At 50.1% G+C, this 19,644-nt stretch overlaps 1 protein-coding gene across 3 annotated transcripts in view; it reads left to right on the top strand.

The window, feature by feature from the left end:
- Positions 1–19,644, top strand: part of GATB (glutamyl-tRNA amidotransferase subunit B) — a 76,253-nt gene that overhangs the window by 52,452 nt on the left and 4,157 nt on the right. For all 3 annotated transcript variants that reach the window (XM_059922614.1, XM_059922613.1, XM_059922612.1), the window contains 2 exons: positions 7,435–7,568; positions 14,634–14,712. In XM_059922614.1, coding sequence (XP_059778597.1) covers positions 7,435–7,568; positions 14,634–14,712 — 213 coding nt within the window. The remainder of the gene's footprint in view (positions 1–7,434; positions 7,569–14,633; positions 14,713–19,644) is intronic.

Raw genomic sequence — 19,644 nt, 5'->3', positions numbered from 1 at the left:
TGTCTACTAAATTTAGTGAAAATCAGTCAACTCCAATGAAAAGCAGAAATTTTATTCATTTTCCAAGTAGAAAATTTAAGTCAGAGGAAAGAAATGTAAGCTCTTCTCTGCAGTTTTATTTATTTTGTTTCTTAGACTTTCTGCCTTAGGTACTTGGCCCCTTCTGACGGAATCATTGAGAAGGGCCTGCACATAGTGTGTGGGGTTTGTAGGTTTTGTGGGATGATTTTGCCCAGTGCCTCGTGTCATGCACTTGGTAAGAATGCATCTGAGCTCACAGGGTGGCTGGCTGTGTATGAATTCAGTGGACAGATCTCAGTGTCATCTGTCGTGGGAGGTTTAGTGGAGGAATGACATAGCAGCCTCAATTCAGTGTTTCTTGAGAGCCCGCTGTACCCACCACAGTGCCCTATGCCGTTGTCAGATGTAAGAGCTTTATCTTTTCTGTGTTGTGTTTAACTCTCCTGAGGAGCCCTGCAGGGCAGTGGGTTAACACACTGACTAAGAGACAGACGCTCTTTTTTTTTTTTTTTTCTGCCATATAGTTGATTTACAATGTTGTGTTAATTTCTGCTGTACAGCAAACTGACTCAGTTATACACATATGTACATTCTTTTTTATATTCTTTTCCATTATGGTTTATCCCAGGACATTGAATATAGCTCCCTGTGCTATAGGCCCATGTTATCCATCCAGTCTGTACGTAATAGTAGGCCCATGTTATCCATCCAGTCTGTATGTAATAGTTTGCATCTGCTAATCCCAAACTCCCATTCCGTCCCTCCCCCACTCCCCCCTCTGCCTTGGCAACACAAGTCGAGACAGACACTCTTTCTTTTTTTTAAAGATTTTTTTTTTTTTGATATGGACCATTTTTAAAGTCTTTATTGAATTTGTTACAATACTGCCTCTGCTTTATGTTTTGGGTTTTTGGCCCCGAGGCACGTGGGATCTTAGCTCCCTGACCAGGGATTGAACCTGCGCCCTCTGCATTGGAAGGCAAAGTCCTAACCACTGGACCGCCAGGAAGTCCTGAGACAGACACTCTTGATTCCAGATCTCACCTCTGGCACTGAGGAGCTGGGGGGACTCTGAGAAGGTGCCTGAAGCTGTTCCCTCCCCAGAGGAAAGAGGAGGGGAACGAGTCACTTACCCCGAAGGTGACAGGCAGCATCTTCACGGAATCTAAAATATCTACATACAGCCGACCAGACTCCCAAGAACATGCTGCCAGGGTAAAAGAGCACCAGACAGCTGCTAACACATCAGGAGCCACGCAGGGCAGAACTTTAGGAAAAATCCAGTATGGCTCCTGTGAGACTGTAGGGAGATGTGATTACCCTCTGAGTCAGTGACTTCTGCTGCTATGTGTCTGTCCGTCTTTGTGCGCAGCCTCAAGATATGTGGTCTTATTTGAACAAATTCCTTTGCCCAGCTGGTTATTCCCCATTTAAAGTCATAATCTTTTGTTTCTGGCATCATGGAAAAGGGTAAGCTGTCTCCGAGGAACAAAGAAACAGAAAGGATATCATGATGATGGTTGGTTGTCGAATGGATTGTTTTCCAAGAGTTTTGCTCTGGGTCTCTCGTTACCTTGAAATGGCCTGGTTTTCTGTCTGGATGAATTGCCTATAAAATAATTTCCCGTGATAGATATCTGTATTTCCCATAGGTAATACTACTTTAAAGCTAATAGTTAAAAAAGCAACTGAACCTTATTGACTGCTTTTAACCGCCCAGACTTATTGAGGAGCAAAGGACTCACCGTGTAACCATAGCTGAAGGAAAATCCATTTGGTCAACACCATCGCTCACCATATTTCAGCTTCATGCACTTTTCAAAATCGATTTTACTCTTCATTTTATGAAATTGCCCCCAGTGCTCGTCAGCTTAAGGGTGCTTTCACAGTCTGTGCACTGAAAAAATAACCAATGTTTTGTTCTGGTCAAGTCGAATCAAAAGGTGCGTCGTCTAACTTGACTCCCGCAAAACCCACAGTTCATTCACTTCACATGCAAGTGGCAAGGGGCTTTCAGAGGTGAGGCCCCTCTGGACCCAGGCACCTGCCCACTGGGGGGTGCAGTCCTGAGCGCCAGCCTTGGGGACTCTCAGGGGCTCTGTCCCCAACCTATCCCGAAGCCTCATTTCCTGTCTATACAGGAGACAGGTTTCCTTTTGGGGACAGTTAACAGAAAGCTGCAGCTGAGTAACACAGGTTTCATCCATGTCGGGACCATTTTGAGAACAGTGGTTTTAAGCTCACTGAAGTGTGATTACCATCAGAATTGATTTCTTGACAACATCCTCTTAGTGTCCGATTCTCGCAGTCTTTGATTATGCCTGTCTGCTGTCAACTTTTATTACCTGAATTATTTGGATTTTGATTGTCCAAGGGAAAGTCCTCCTCTCAAATTGGTTTCTCTCAACGTCTCTCCTGGAGTGAATGAATGCATCACGGAGAATGTAGACTCATTTCCATGCGTCTAAGCCAGGGGTCAGTGAGAACGCTCCCCGAGTCCAACTCAGAGGTGTGTGCTTCCCGGCTTTGCTGGGAACAGAGCACAAGTGAAATTGATGGGACCGGAGTTTCGCTCAGATTTTAGGGGCTCCCAAGCTCTCTGGGAACGTGACCCAGAGGTGGAAATTGTGGGGACCAGAACAGGACTGTAGACCCATCTAACCATGTATTCCTTGAGTCAGACTAAAGAGCATACGCTTGGTGTCTTGAGCCAGTTTCAGAGCCGCTTGAAAGTGGCAGTGATGGTTCAGGATTCCAGCTTCCTCCACACACTCGGTGGAGAGTGCCGTTTCCTGTGCCAGCCTCACACCACCAATTAACTACCTTTTGTTTTTCCCCACTGATGAATCCTCTGGATGAGTCTTTTTTTTTTCCTTCTCTCTCTTTGAAGGATTTCCACAGCCCCTCCTTGTTTCCGTGAAAAGCAGAGGGAGGCTCTGTTCACAGCGTAGACCCCGCTTCCCGCCCCACGGCCCGTCCCAGTCCCTCCCATGGCCGTCCCTCTTAGGGGCCTCCTATCACCTAATTTCCATTTCCACCCCAACACTAGCAGTGACGTTATCTTCAGGGCGATGTTTCACAGAGTTGTTGGGTCCGAGTTCTTTTTCTTCTCACCTTGTAAGAAGGATTAGACTCAGGAGTGATGGGGAAGCACAGAGCTCCCGTCGACGTGCGGATGCCGGGTCCTCTTCCCGTGGCGCGGTCCCTGTGGGTACCTCCCTCCGCAGGGCGACTCCTCGTGGCTCCTGCGAGCGTGGCCCGGGCGGAGCCGCTGTCTCTAAGTTGCAGGTACGGGGTCCCCTGAGCTGTCAGCCACTCCCCCCCACAGCATGACCTGCCCAGTTAGGTATAACCTCGTGCGTGAGTCACCCGCATCGGAGGAGCCAGAGTGCGACGAAATACCATGTGCTTGACGCCGAAACTATGTGAGTGACAACAGGGTTTGTTCTGCAGTGTCAGGGATGCTGCAGAATCGGGCAGCACTCATGCAGGCGCGCTCCTTGACTTCTCTGGGGAGGGGGGTGGAGGGACGCAGGAGAGAGGCCCCGGGGGCGCTCCGGCCACCCTCCTGGCCCCCCGGAAGCCCTGTATGGGGGGTGCCACCATTTCCCCCCCACCCCACCCCGACCTGGGAACCGGTGTGTGTCAGCCGCAGTGGAGAGCACCACGTGCTCTAGGTGTACGTTGGCAACGGCAGCACCTGAACTTGCCATTTTCTCCTAATTTCTAAGCTAATTGCTGAGGACCTTTGCTACATTTTTAATATGTTAAGAACCTTTGAACAGCTGGCAGCTCTCAAAATAATGCAAGTGGTGGGGAAGTGCGTTCTTTGGATGGGCAAGTTGCCTCGTGTTGTGCCCGGCCCTGGCGGGTGCTCAGTTTCAGTCCCCAGGAAGGCGGGGGTGTGACTGTCCTTCGTCAGCGGCAGCGGAACCCAGAGGGTGAGAGCATAGGCTGCAGAGCCCCAGCTCTACTGTTTTCTCGCCGTGGGACCTCAAGCAAGTCAGTGCTCAGAGCGTCCCCACCTGTAAAAGAGAATTCCACTAGTACCTCGCCCACAGAGTCGGTGGTGGCCCTGGATGAGTTAATGTAGAGAAAGCACCCATTATTGTTGCTGTTGGAACTACTATTAACATCATTAGCAGCAGCAGTAGCCACGTGCCGTCCCCACCCCCTCCCCCCGCAGGGCTGGCCGCTGATCCCCGTGTAGCAGGTATTCAGGCAATAAAGCCAGGGTCCCCATAGCTGACGGGTCACTCGCTGCCACATAACCAGCTGTCCCACAATGTGTGCTCTGTGGCCTTTTTCTTCTCCGAGTCTGCCACGGGGCAGCTGTCTCTATCGGGTTTCATTCTCCTTCTAAATATAGGCCAGCCTCATCCTGCCCTATCATCAGATTCCCAGGGTGTGTGACTTAGGACAGGAATGGCAGTTGAGAAATCAGCCTTCATTCTCTTGCAGCAAGTCTTCTGGCATTTGGTCACCTCTGAAGGTAGACTGGAAAAGTTGGCTGCAGGGCACCTGGCTTTAGGGCCCGATGCAAGGTTCCTTCCCAAAGCAGCAGGGAAGGGGAGGTGACCCCTCTGCCTTGCCTCACCCCAGCAGTGACCAGCGGACAGACCCACTGGCAGTGGAGGGTTCGTGTCTGCATCCAAGAGGCTGGCCTGGCATTGGCTCTGCGTGTCATGGGATGCTTTGGGAAATTTGATTAAAATGTGAAAAGGATGCTTCCCAGTTAGTCGCAGAGCTGTGAATAGTGTCTGGTGCTACACAAAAGCCAGGACCAGTTGTCCGTGCCACTTGGGCTATCTCTTGAAGGAGCAGTTTGAGACATAGTCGGCCGGGAGGCTTGATGCCCTGTGTAGCTGAAGGTTCAGCTCTGTCTGATGTGGGATAGATTAGTGCTGGCTTGTTGCTTCTGAGAAGGACGTTAAGGGTCCCCTAATGCGGTGGCCTTTCTGCGTTGCTCTTTTTTTTTGGCTGCACCACGCGGCTTGTGGGATATTAGTTCCTCGACTAGGGATTGAACCCGTGCCCTTGGCAGTGGAAGTGCAGAGTCCTAACCACTGGACTGCCAGGGAATTCCCCTGTGTTGCTCATAATATGGTTTTCATGTAAGGGAATTAACTGGTCCATTGTTTTCCCGAGAAAACCAGGTGGCTGCGCGACCATGTTCACAGGGACCTCTGAGATCTGGGCCAAGCTTATTAGTATTTGCCAATCTCACAGAAAAACGAAGAAGGCCTTACCTAGAATGCTGTGTGTTTTTTTCTTGGTAAGCGGGCTTCTGATGTAACGAGCCCGAGCGGGCAGCCCATGTGTGACTTTGCGTCCATCTGTCATTCTCCGGGCGGTGGCAGCTCGGCCTCCTGCAGCCCCGCTGCCCACAACTCGCCCTGTCACGATCGCAGACTTTCCCGTCCACTGCAGATTGTGTACTGAACCCACATATCCCCCAGTGAAGCACAGTTCCAGCTCGGAGAGGCTGCCTCACAGCACTGACATGAAAAGACAAACAGAAATCTGACTTGCCATGTTATCCATCCAACAAAAAAACCACCCAAGGGTAGAGGAATAGATATTCATCACGTCCCAGCAACTCAGCCAGGCCTGTGAGTTCAAGTGCAATATTTCTAGGTGGATTTAGAAAACCTTTCCTCGGCAAGGCAGAGTCCTCCTCCTGACAGCTCTTTTCACCAGCAGGCCAGCCTCTCTGGGTTAGAACAAAGGGAATCCTGCTTATCTGATTTGGGCTGGTAGCGGGTTTTCTCCCTCTCCAGTGGTTTGTGTGCCGATGTGGAAGTTTGAATACTTTTCCATAAGTTAAACAGAACTTTCTCTTCATGCTGCCTGGGTTTGCCTTTATCTGTAGTCAAGCATTGGCTGCTGAGGTGGCCTTTGCCCTGGGTTAGCATGAGCAGAATAATACCATCAGCTTGAAAAGAGATTCAAGAGATGATTATGGGATTATTCAGTAGGCTTGTCACCAGAGAATGCAACTGTTATAAAGGGCACGTAGTTTGTTTTTGTTTTTGTTTTCTTACGGAATTTCTATTTTAGCAGCTGTGTGCCTGTGTGTATATTACAGCATCTACAATAACGAAACATTGAGAGCACTTTTGTTAGTGTGTCTCGCTTCTTGCCAGTATCGTATTTTTCCAGAATGTTCTTTTGGTTAATGAAGGTTCTCTGAAAGGGACGAGGGTGAGAGCCTTACCTGCAGTGTAAAGTTAAAAAGGAATATTTTAAGGAAAGTGTGGTTTGACTTGAATTTCAGCAGGTAGGGGAAACCTACTATTTAAAATGCATTTGGAAACTTCAGTCTCCCAGATGTGGGTGGAACATGTTTTTATTTTCCTCATTGAAAAACAAGGGGTGGGCTTAGCCAAATTTCTTGGTTTTGCCAAATCCATCTGAGCAGACAATGTAGTGTATAACTCAATGAGTGCCTTGGGGGTTACTCTTAGGCATAATTGTGGCAATTCCAATATTTAAAGGTGAACATGGTATGATAAAGGGTGAGTGTTCACATGTGATTTTTTTTTAAGAAAACACAAGGCGATGGGAGACGTTGATTCACCCATCGATGCTAAGCAGGCAGCTGCCAGGACCCAGCACTGACGGAGCTCTGGTCACAGAACGGGCAGCGTGGCCCCTGACTCACAGAGTTGGCGGTCCACAGGGGGAGGAACAGTAGGGGCTTCTTCAAGCACCTCTGCTTGATGAGCCAACCCAGGTGATTGTTTTCACAGCGCGCAATGAGAGCCAGGATCAGCTGGGCCTCGCTCGGCTCAGAGGCCTGGCACCACCCTCCACCCATCACGTGGTCTAAGTGGGTCACGTGCCTGTGTTCTTACTCATTTTGAAAGCATGTGCAAACCGCCTCTGTCCCCTCTGGGGAAGATGTGAAGATGAGCACAGTTACCATCCACTTTTGATTTTTCAGAAGTAGAATATTCTGTCTGTTCCATCTTGATCTGCTGCTTTTCTTACCTTCTCTTTCTAGCCATCGCTAGGACTTACAGGAGAAGACAGGCCTGGAAAGCGACAGGATGGTAAACTCAGGCTAGACATGCTGCTCAAGGATAAAGGTTGTAGGGTAGGGTACCCATGGCTGACACTGAGAGGGCGAATGCGTTTAGGGGATGTCGGGTTTCATCGTCCTCTGGTCCACAAAGTCCAGGCTCTCTGCAGTATGTTCATTCCTTTGACAGAATGCTGTATAAATGCATGGTGACAGTAGTAGAAGTAGTAGAATACTTGCTATTTACTGAAAGTGATCAGAATTTTCTGGTGACATCTCTGTGTTTGGGGAAGTACCAGTAGATGTCTCAGGGCTGCAGAGGGTGACAGTTTCAGAATGCGGATCTTTCATTTTTTGGAGGCTTTATATCATTTTCTTTTTCTTTACAGAATGAAGTTGGCCTACTGGAGTTCTTCCAAAATGTGATAAAAGAAACTAGGGCAGAGCCAAAAAAAGTGACTAGTTGGGTCCTCAACACTTTTCTGGGCTTTTTAAAGCAACAGAACCTTGCCGTCAGTGAGAGGTGAGTGGGGTCTGGGGGCGCGTTTTCCTTTGTGGTGAACTCTGTGTCCAGAAGCAGTTGACACAGGGCAGGGCTGGTGTCCTGCCCTCCTTCTTCCCCCTCAGGATCTCCTGACGAGACACAGACATCCCCTGTGAATGTCAGAGTCTAAAGCTCTCCGCCGTCCCCTTCACATCTGAAAGCTCATTTATGCCGACCTCTGACCGTCCACGCTGTCCTTTGTGCTGTGCTGGGCTGGGGGCCTACAGATGAGTAAGATGAGGAGTTTCCTACCTGCAGGGCATCCAGACTGTAAGAAAGCAGACAGTCGGCTCAGTACGATCCCGTTGCACCGCAGGTGTGTTCAGGCCACCACGAATGCACAGAAAGGGGCCCTGCACCGAGGCTGGGGCATCAACCAAGCTTTCCCTCAGGAGGGAGAGTGAGGTTCCCTCAGAGACCAAGCCCTGAGGAGTTGCCAAGTGGAGGGAGGGTTCCGAGCATTCTGGACCATAGATGCGATGGTGTGACACTCAGAGACAAGAGGCGTGGTGGGCTCAGGAGGCCCAGACGCTCCAGGGTGCCCGGGAGGGAGCAAGGGAGCTGCAGGGATGGGCAGCGTCACCCGGGGGGCTACACACGCCTTTGTCAGCAGCTGTCAAAGGCCTGAGAGCGCACGCTCGCTCCAGTTTCCCTCTGGGGGGATGGGATGGAAGACGGAGCCGAGGTGGGAAGCCCAGTTGGGCACCTCTTGCAGGCGTGCCCGTGCGAAACTCCCGGTGCCTGGGCCCAAGTGCGGTGGAGCAAGGTGAGGTCAGTGATCTCAACCCCACACGACTTGCGCCTCTCTCACGTGGGCAGTGGGGTGAGATGGAGTGGGGCCTTTCCACCTGGTGGGAGGTAAAGGAAGAGGGACGGGTGGGGAGGGTGCCATGTTCCTTTTGGACATGCAGGGTTTGAGTTGCCTGTGGGACGGATGTCCCCCTCGTGGGGTGACTGATAGGCAGTCAGATATATGGGCCTGTATCTGCTGGGAGACGTCTGGGAGTGTAAATCCCAGAGTTCTCACTTGTTCAAAACTCAGCACGTGTTCATTGAGACTCTGCCCTAGGCTGAGTTCTGTGCTGAGCGTGGGGAAAGCCGGTCCATGAGACAGACGCGGTCCCCGTGGTCCTTACAAAGCAGCGAGTTGGGTGCCCTGAGAAGGGGGAGAGAAGAGCTGAGCTCCCTGCTGAGTGAAGGGTGAGCGGGGCCCAGCAGACCAAGTCCAGCACGCGCTCCAGGCGTGGAGAGCAGCGTGTGCACGCGGCTCGAGGGGAGCCCGAGCGTGGCATCTCGGGGAAGGCAGTGCACGGTCCAGCGTAAGCGGATCGTGGACTCAGCGATGTGTAGACGGTACTGGAAGCCATTGGAGCGGGTGAGAGCTGTCGGGGAGGATACCATGTGACCGGGCCTGAGACTCCCTGGACTACCCAAGGAGCATGGGCAGAGAAGGAGGGGGAGAACCAGGAACATGGGTGTCGCAGGAGCCAGAGAAAAGGAGAGTGTCAGGAAGGAGAGAACGAGCAGCGGGTGTTCATCAGGGACACACAGGCAGGTGGCGGGGCCCAGCTGGTCTGGGGGAGCGTCGTTGCTCCAGCAGCGCCCACGGCCACGGGGAAGCAGAGCCGGGGAGACAGGCGTGTGCTGACTGATACATGAGTCCAAAGAGTCGTCTGTTCAGAGAAGTTACCCCCTGTGCGATGCTGGCTTCATGTTCGGCCTCTTGCTTGCAGTGTGTATGCACAGGTACCAGCGTGGCCACATGGCTCTGTTTCACCTCCTCACGTGGCTTCTTACCAGCCGTGACCTTGGATGAGTCACCCTAGTGCCGTACCTGTAAATGACAGTGATAGTGCCTGCCTCCAAGGGTTTCTGAGAGGAAAACACACAGCGCCCGTGGGCCCTTAGTGTCCGTTTCCTTCTCTATTCCGTGCTGGTATGTGAGGTACCAAAACGATGCCCCCCCCTCTGATCCCCAAACTCCCATGGCATCTGTTGCCTGTTTGTCTTTCCTTCTTGTCCTCTCCGGTTTGACCTCTCTACTCAGAAACTTCAGTCTTCACACTGAAAAGCCCGGGCCCATTCAGGCAGAGTTGATGGAGGAGGTATAGCTGTACCAGGGCCTGAAAGGATGGAGAGGACTTGGTGAAGGAGGGGCCAGGCGACATCTGTGGGGAACCAGGGCGTGGGGATGGCGAAGAAGCAGCAGCTTTGGGGAGCAGAGGGTGGAAAATGGCAGAAAAGTACAGTTGACCATATGATTGGGGTCAGGCCGGAACATGGAGGGTGTGGAAAGTTGCGGGAGTTGAGCCGTGAATCCGGCACTGGCTGTAGAGCACCCTCTGTGCGGAGCTCGTGGAGAGCCAAGCAGGACCCCGGCCCGGCCCTTAAGAAGCTCTGTGTCCTGGGGAGGACTGGACTTGTGCACCAACGCTTTTACCTCAAGGCAGAATGGGGTGCTTCTTGTTTAGAACTACTCACAGTGCGGTGCAAGCAGAGAGGGACGAGAGCACGTTCACCTGAAAGGCTCCGGGAAGGAGCGGTTGGAGCTTTGGGAGGAGATCTAACTCTTAGCTTTAAAAAGCGTTTTCCATGTTGCTGGCTGATTGCTAGAGTCACTGAATTTCAGTCTCGGCAGAGACCTGAGCTACCTCTGGTTCAGCTCTTTCATTTAGCAGAGGAGGAAATCCAGGCCCTGGGAGGTAAGGTGCACAACTGCTCAGACCGGAAGCCAGCCCCCTGACTTCCAGACCAGTTTCTCTATATGTTGATCTGTGACATTAGGGGTTTGCTAACAACCATTTTAGGAGCTTCTACAGGAGCTGAAATTGATAAATTAGCCTGTCAAGGGAACTTGGAGCCTCTGGTATTTATACAAACAATTTGTAAGCACTAGAGTCTTAGGAACTCCAAGGGCGGCTTCACCTGGTAGCGCAGTGGTTAAGAATCTGCCTGCCAATGCAGGGGACACGGGTTCGAACCCTGGTCCGGGAAGATCCCACATGCCATGGAGCAACTAAGCCCATACACCACAACTACTGAGCCCACACTCTAGAGCCTGTGAGCCACAACTGCTGAGCCTGCATTCCTAGAGCCCATGCTCCGCAGTAAGAGAAGCCACCGCAATGAGAAGCCCGCGCACTGCATCGAAGAGTAGCCCCCGCTCGCCACAACTAGAGAAAGCCCGTGCGCAGCAACGAAGACCCAACACAGCCAAAAATAAATAAATAAAATGAATAAATTTATTTAAAAAAAAGAAAAAAAGAACTCCAAGGGCACCAAACTCTAAGTAAAAGTGTGCTTGGTTGTTCCAAAGTCAAGCAAGGAGGAAGCTAAGGAACAGTTCTGTGCTAGAGTTTATGTAGAACAGGAACTGAACAGGAAGCGAGCTCTGTGTAGCAGCTCTCGCAGTCTACACAGTTCAGACAACCATTGCCTGGGCTGCATATACCAGCCTCACCTTGGAGCAAACATTAACCAGTGAGCAACCTCGGCAGCTGGGCTAACGTTTCCAAAGCCTAGAAGGGCAGTAGCTGCAAAGCTAGCAATAGTCTCATGATGACACCAGGCAAGGGACACTCCAGAGATCACGTTGGCAGGAAGTGATTTTGCAAGTGAGCGTTCATCTTTAAAGACCTCTCAGAAGACTGGTGTTTAAAGGGTCTGGCCAGAAAATACTTGTTGAACTTGGCTTTTTCATTATTTTGAGTATATTGCTTTTTTGGTTAATAACTCATAACTATTCATACCAGGTTTGATTTAGTTAGGAAAGTGGAAGTTACTGATTCCGTGACCAAGTATTTCCTGGTAATATCAGGCAGGTGCAGCTGTCCAGTTGTTCACTCCAGCCGAGGGCCTGAACTTCCGGGTCAGCTGCGGGCAGCAGCTCCTGAGGCGCTAGGAAACCAGGGAAGGCCTTTGAGCTGAGAAGGGGCTGAGGCTGACAGGAGGATTAGTCCGGCAGTGTGATATGCGGGGCAGCGTCCAAGAATGGGATATAGGAGGCGGGAGCCTGTGAGAGGTCACAGCCGCAGGCCTGTTTGTATACAGCCTGTGAGCTAAGGATGGTTATTACCTCGTATATTTAGAAACCAAAACAAAGAAGACTACATGACCGAGACCAGGTGTGTCCTACAGAGCCTTAAATATTTGCTCTCTGGCGCTTTCCAGAAGTTTGCCGACCCCTGGCTTAGAACGTATGGGGAGACAGGAGCCTGGGCCACTCCTGGCCAGCGGGAGGAGGTGGAGGAGGGCAGTCAAGGAGGGGGAAGAGAATGGGAGGCCCAGGGAGAAGGGGTTTTCTCAGGGGGCTGCAGCAGGGTGGGAAGCTATTATGTTTGGTAACTAGTGAGGGGAGGTGATTTTAAAAGAACAGCATCTGCAGAGGGATAGGGTTGGGATCCAAACAACAAGGTCAGACAGTAGCCACTGATGCTCTTCATTGGTAAAAAATAATAATAATAATAAGGTCAGGCAGAAGCAAGTGACTGCAAGATCACTTGGAGGCATTGTCAAGACAGGCAGATCTGAGCACTTGTGAAGGTGTGGGGTCCAAGCCGCAGGAGGGAGGAACCTGGCATCCGAGTAGGATGTGTAGCAGTGGCAGGTGATGCAGGCAAGAGCATGGGTCCAGGGGGCTGTTTGATGGGAGAGGAGGAGGCGGGCACCCTAGAAAATTCTGAGCCTTCCATCAGCGGGTGACCTTATGATGCGGGAGTTGAGGGTCCGTGCTGAGCAGGGGCGTGGGAAGGAGACGCCCTAGAACAGCAGCTTGGGTGGGAGTGGCAGGCAGGGGTGCTGGGACGTTAGCGAGATGAGCGGAAGGATTGCTGAGCAGCTGCCTAGGTGTCCGTGTCTCCCTGTCTTTCTCCGCGAGCCTCTGTGTCCCATGAGCTTGGGCCTAAAATGAGCTTGGGGGTTGCGATGGGCGGCACATTTCACAGGAACGGGGGTGGCTGTGGAGGTGTCAGGGTGTCTGCTTCCAGAATCCAGGCTAGAGATGGAGTCGTGATCCCATAAGAGCTCTGGGGGACTGGGTGAAATTGGAAGGCTTGAGAGATGCCATTTACCCTCGTCTGTAGATGCGCTGGGCTGGGGATGGGAGACTAGCCTTCCACGTCGGGCTCTTCTTTAGTGGAGACACACTCACGGCCCAGAAACCAGCGTGGTCTGACAGCAGCCAATCAGTAGCTTGTGCTTCTGCTGCCGTTCTGTTCCAAATCGGCTGATTTATTTGTTTAACCTGATGAGGGGGGCCTTTCAAGGCCAGGGTGACAGGTCCTGATCTTTGTCATCGTCTCACTGGAGGTGAGCCCTGGCACAGCTGGAATTAGTAGACACAGTGTCCCAGCCATCCCTGTTGGGGGGAAGGAGTCTGTGACACAGATACTGCTGACCTACTATGTGTCGAGCACTGTGGGTACAAGAGAGCGATTGAGAAATCCCAAGTCAGTGGAGATATTTCATAGTGAATGAAGGTCATTGGATGAAAGGCAAAGTATTTTTAGTCATGCTGTATTCTATTTCTGTCCTTCTCCGTCCTCACATCCCTTTATCATCAGCTCATGTGGGAGTGGGGACCCTTTTGTTTGCAGGCTTGAGAAATCTAGTTCAACCTCAGTGCTTATTACAGGTTCTACACACAGTCTACACTCTAATTGGCCTTTATGTTTACTAGGATCGTAGAACATCCAAGAAACCCAAATTTTTAAAACAACCTGGATTCTTTATTACTTGTCAATAAGGTGGGAAGTTAGAGAAAGGGTGTCTTGATTTCCCAGCCCTCTGCCCCTCATCCTGCTGAGATTTAATCAGGGTGGTCCAGACACTCTGCAAACCTAATATCCTCTTGGAATGATCTTTTATCCATACTTCGGGATAGGCAGACACTTGCAGGACAGTGGGTTGCCTCTGTGTGTCAGCTGTCTCACGTGAACAGCCCTGTGAAGTTTCACTGCACCTGAGTCAGACCTGGTGCACTTGCACTCGGTTGGCATGGAATTCCGGGAAATTGGCGTAGGGGCTAAGCGGTAGTTTCCTTTCTACTATCTAAGAGCTTAACAAAGAAATTAATAGTGAGTGATGGGAACTGAGACTTAAACAGAAGGTGTTTTCAAGTAGTGTTAAACGTTCCAGAAGCTTTCGTTTACACAGACACACTAACGTGCTATTTATAAGTCGTTCCAGTCTATTTAAAACTAGTCCCCTCATGACCTCAGACAGATAGCGTTTCATTAGCCTAGTTGCTGTGTGTGTTTAAAAGTAGTAAAACCATGTATTTTAAAAGAAATAGTCTGTAATTCAGTCTTTCCACTAATCCTAGGCACTCACCGCCCCCCTCACCCCAGAATGTCAATTAATGACACTTTACGCATTTGGTTGCCTCTTGGCCTTTTATATCATGGGATCTTGGCAAATAAGTCCCTTCCTAGAAGTGTAGGTATAATGAATTCCAGGCCCTTCTGTGAGAAGCTGTTGAGAGCCTGCGGGAGAGAGCAGCATGTGGTTGCCCATGAGGATGGCTGACAACATGGCTGGTAGTCACTGCGTCCCTAAAAGACAAGCTCTTACAATTAAAAAGAATTTATATTTGCACAAAAACCCTCGAAAACTGGCCTTGTTAGCGGTTTTGTTTGAAGTAATTTTTAGGCTGATCTTTCAATCGAAAATATTTAATTACTGGGTTTTGGTTTTTTTCTCTTCTCGTCATGGTTCATGAATTTTGCAGCCACCTCCTTTTTTTGACTAATTAAACTGAGCAGTTGTCTGTCACTACAACTTCTGCCAAACTGCGGTTATCGTTGGGTAGTAAAATAAAGAAAAACAACACTGGTCACAAAAATGTGTTCTATCCTAAAGTGCAAAATAACTAAATAACATAGAGCCTAACTGGCCTGTTACTTTTATTCCTGGGTGTGGATTTCATTATTCAAACCTACAAAATCACGTGCTTTGATTTTAAATAACCATAAGTGCATACACGGACAGAGTGAAATGTACATGTTTCTTCTCTCCTTTTCTTTCTCTCCTTTTTGGGGCTGCTAGTCCTGTCACACCCTCTGCCCTGGCTGAGCTGCTTGACCTGCTGGACAGGAAAGCCATCTCTTCATCCGCAGCTAAACAGGTATGTCCCCACCTCCCGAAGTGTCCGACCACTGTGCCAGCCCAGTACATGTTTTATGTGAAACTCAAATGCCATCGCTAAGTGAATTTCATCATTGAAGTATTAAATGCTTCTAAGTGCTACTTTTATACCGAGAGGTAGAAACATTTTATTTAGCAAACGAAATAAAGCCAGTACTATGTATGACGCAGGTAATTTGCTTCTCATCTTTGCTAACCAGAGGGAGTAGTTGTTTGACTTTGCCTGGAATGTTTCCCAAACATTTGTTTACATGAAAGGTGGGCCCTGAAGCTCCTGGGGGCTCCGGCCTGTGCGCGTCCCCCGTGCCCTGTGTGGCTGACACTGCTCCCTGGCCCTTGTCCTCCCTCTCCCGTCCTCTGCAGCCTCCCACCCAGTACCAGGGGCTCGTTTGTCTTGTCTCGTGGTTGCCCCTGAAAGTCAGTCTTCCAGCAAGAAAGGTGAGGCCAGACAGACTGCCTCCCACTTAGTAGATCAAATTTTACACACAGGCCCAGTGTGTGAAAACCCGGAAAAATAGCATCCTCATCAAAGGCGGCCTTCCGCCTCATCTCCAGCCCCACCTGACAGTCTCAGGTGGGCGCAAGGTCCCTGGAACTCAGAGAACTCTTACAAATAAGCACCCAGAAGGATAATGAACACCAAGGCGGCCGCCTGATCTCGACTTCAGATATCACAGCTGTCAGTTCTTCAGCCAGTAACTTAATGTTATTTTAATGGTGCCTTTGGCATTTAATATTTATACATGTCCTCAGTAGTGGCAGGTTACATAGCGAGGCTTTGGAAAAGCGGCTGCTTTTGGCTAATTACGAGGCACCATGGAGCATACACCCAGCTCTGTGCTGTGAAACTGGGGACGGGAACTAATAAAGGCTCTGTTTACCCACCACCAAGTGAGGCTGTCAAGTATAGGGACTGCGCCACATTTAGGAAAGGGTTTTGGTTGCCTGGATGTCAGAGGAATACAAATGTTTATGACAGTGCTCAGCAGTAGCAGGATGATTAGATGGCCTGAGGGCAGAAGGAAACTCTGTATATACACATAAGAGCAAATGAATTGTTGCATTTGAAACCAAAGAGGAAAAAAACCTTCCCCTTCCTACTCCTCCTGCCCCAGCAAAGAAAACCTAGTGCAGATAATATGTTAGGTTCAGAGGGAAGAGACTGGAACTGCGGGGGAATGCTGACAGCTGGGTTCAGATACAGATAGAGACATTTTTGGATTCTGTCGGCGTCCAGCATGTTTAAAGGAGGTGGGGTGAATCCTGGCTTCTGTAAGGCAATCACAGAACCAAACTAAAAGTCTGATTGTGTGTCCCATGAGGGCATCTCCCTTACACACCATTGCCTTAGGGGATTTGCTTTTTAATTTTTCTACCTTGTTTTCTGTTTTTTTAAAAAATCACTGATCATCTGGTGGAAAAAAAAATGGTATTTGTTCATTGTGACAAACTTAAGTAATGCTGACAAATATAAAGATTTTCCAATTCTACCACCTTGAAATAACTACCATTAATACTGGGTGAACGGGACTTCCCTGGCGGTCCAGTGGTTAAGACTCCGCGCTTCCATTGCAGGGGGTGTGGGTTCAGTCGCTGCTCGGGGAACTAAGATTCCACATGCTGCACGGCATGGCCAAAAATTTTTAAAAATTAAAATATACATATATATATATTGGGTGAACATCATCCTCGGCAGCTTTCTGTGCATACATAGAGTTAGCAGGGTGGATTGTGGGCTGGGCAGACAGGAGGTTAGAAAAATAAGGCTTGTGAAAATAAGAGGTTTTAGTGTACTGTTTTTTAGTTTTATTTTTTAAGAAGCGTACAGTTCATTGGTTTTTAGTATAGTCACAAGGTTATAACCATCACCACTATCTAATTCCAGAACATTTTCATCACCGCAAAAACATAACCCTGCATCCAATTAGCAGTTTCGCCCCATTAACCCCTTACCCTGGGCAACTGCTAATCTACTGTCTGTCTCTATGGATTGGCCTAGTCTGGGCATTTAAGATAAATGGACTCATACAATATGTGGCCTTTTGTGTCTGCCTTCTTTCACATAGTGTCATGTTTTCAAAGTCCATCTATGTTGTGTCAGTACTTCATGCCTTTTTATGGCTAAAGAATATCCCATCGTGTGGACAGAACCACATTTTGTCTACCATTCATCAGTAAGTGGACACTTGTGTTGTTTCCTGGTTTTGGCTCTTATAGATAATGCTGCTGTGAACATGTATGTACAGGGTTTTGTTGGCGCATATGTTTTCAAATTTCTTGGGGCTGTACCTATAGGAATGGAATCTCTGGGTCACGTGGTAATTGTATGTTTAACATTTTGAGGACCTGCCGGACTGTTTTCCAAATGGGCTGCACCATTTTACAGTCCCCTCAGCAGTGTGTGAGGGTTCCAGTTTCTCCACATCCCCGCCAGCCCTTGTAATTTTCCTGCTTTTTGATTGTAGTCATCCTAGTAGGTGTAAAGTAGTAGCTCATGGTGTATTGATTTGCGTTTCCCTGATGACTAATTACATTGAGCGTCTTATTTTTATAGTCTACTGTAAAATGTAACACATAAATGTGTTATAATTAATTTTTACTGAATCTGACAGAGGAATCCAAGTAGGCCTTAGGTTTTAGAAACCCTGGGAGGCAGAATGACTCTGGTTCCACTGGTTACTGGTGTTTCCTCTGACAGAACTGGAAGAGGTCCTACTAGTGGTTGAATAACCAGGAGATGAGAAAGAAAGTTGACTGAGAAAATGACTCGTAAGGATGACAGATACGCAGCAGGAGTCACCCTGCCCTGGGAACGTTCTGAACTCCAAAGACTCTCCCACTTTACGTCTAATTTATTATTAATCCACCTCTTGCCATCCGGCTCTCCCTTCCATGATTGTCCATTATTTTCATCCCTGACATGTTTCACTGCCGCTTCCCCCCAGGTGTCCCAACAGTGCTTCTGAGATTTACAGACCTCACCCCCTCAGCTCCCTGGGCCCCAGGGGAGTTAAGAGGTTGCTGCCATGAGGCAGCGCTGTCTTTCAGAAACAGAAACTCAAAGATTATTTATCATCGTGAGCAACCTCCTGGTAACTGTAGACAAAAGCACCCGGGCTTCTCTCACAGGATCCGGTTCTGTCTAAAGAAGTGGCCCCCGTCTCCTCCCCTCGCCAAGGACAGGGCACACCAGACTCCCACCTGCAGAATCACAACACCCCTGCAGCTAGCATGCCAGGGTCCTGAGCCTCTGGGGACTCGGGGGCCCCGGGCGTTGTCCAGACTGCTGGCCGGCCAGGCCCCAGGGGAGATCACGCCAGATGCCTACGTGTCTCCTCGGTGCGAGCCTGGAGTAGGTGCAGACGGTCCGCCGTCTCCCAAGGATTGTCCCTCTGCTGCTTCCTGTGGGACCAGGCTGGCCTGGGACTCCGCAGAGAGGGAAGTCGGATTTTAACACGCGAGTGTGCCATGTAAGCAATTTCCTCTTGTCTACTTTGGGGTCTACTTTAAACAGAAATCACCAAAAACCTTTTAATGTAGAAAATGTTACGTCGTGCAGTAAAACTTAGGAATGATTTAATGTCTTTTTCTCCCTTTTAGTGCGTCAGTTCTTTGCACATTTTCCTGTGCCCTGCTTCTCTTAAGGGCCTAGATTGATGTCTGTGCCTTTCTAGAAGAATGACCTTTCACGATACTTGCCTTTGCCCAGAGGGGCCCCCTCTCTGTCTGTCACCGCTCCCTCCCTGCCCTCTCCCTGGAACAGATCTTTCCGCCACCCTCTGACCCTGGAAGCCCCAAACAGGCAGGGACAGGCCAGGAGCCTGTGTGCTCTCCTTTTGTCCTTCCCTCCAGATTCCTTAAAAATAGCTTTAGCTAGAGAAATGGTTGGGTAGTAGTTAGGAGGGCGTGTGCTCGGTCACCAGGAACTGAAGCCTGAGTTTCCGCCCCATGTGTCAGAGCCGGCTTCGGTGGTCGGGGTGTGATCGGGGGTCCCCAGCTTGCAGTACTCCCTACCCCGGTGGCCATTTATTAACCCAGATGACCGGCCCTGCACCAGGACCCCCTTGTGATGTGGTTTGTCTTGGGTGAGCAGCAGCAGGCCTGGGAGCCGCGCGCCTGGCCAGAAACAATTGCACTTCGATAGCACTTCCCAGGGTGGTGATTAAACACGGACAGAAGCTGAGGATTTATGCCGCAGCACGAGGCTGGCAAGCACAGAGCCACGATGTCTGCAGCCAGGAGGCCAGGGGAGGCCGCAGAGTCTGGCCTGGAGGCGGCTGGGCCCCCTTTAGTGGCTCCCGCCCTGCTGGGCTGCAGCCAGGAGGGCACTATCTGTGCCTTAAATAGGAACAAGCAGAGGATTGGATTCTGGAATCCACTGTGTCAGCCCAGGGGAGCTAATTTGGGAAGTGAGTAAGCTGATGTGTTCTAACTCTGGGAGTGGGAGAGCCCTGCAGCCACCGGGCATTTGCTCCTGGAGGCTGCTGAGGTGTGCTTCCCTAGGTCACTCCTTGGTACCCCTCCCCACCCTCTCAGGGGGCAGCCAGCCTCTCTGCATGTAAAAGCATCGTCCCAGCATTGTCCTGCTTCTCCTTCTGAAAGGTGTGGTTTGGCCTTGGTCCCTGACTGCCTCAGTTGCCTTTATTCTTGTTATTTTGGCCCAAGCAGATCCAACCAGTGTTTGGGCCTGTCGGGTCCCAGCTGTATTGGGTGCCAGGCAAAGGTTGACCCCTGGGCGGCCAGCTCAGCTCTGCACTTGCAGCCACAGTGGCTGCAGGGGCCTGTGACCACCAGGCGTTCAGCTCTTCGCAGCCCTGGGCTGCAAGCAGCGTCCACACCTGCCGGGCTTTCCTGTAAAGAGTTGCTGCGTAGATTCTCATAAGGGAGACCTTGCAGGTGATTTCTGTTATGA

The sequence above is a fragment of the Balaenoptera ricei genome, chromosome 5, assembly GCF_028023285.1.
Source record: "Balaenoptera ricei isolate mBalRic1 chromosome 5, mBalRic1.hap2, whole genome shotgun sequence".
Lineage (NCBI taxonomy): Eukaryota > Metazoa > Chordata > Mammalia > Artiodactyla > Balaenopteridae > Balaenoptera > Balaenoptera ricei.
The sequence above is the reverse complement of the archived record's forward strand: the minus strand, read 5'-3'. Positions and strand labels throughout refer to the sequence as shown.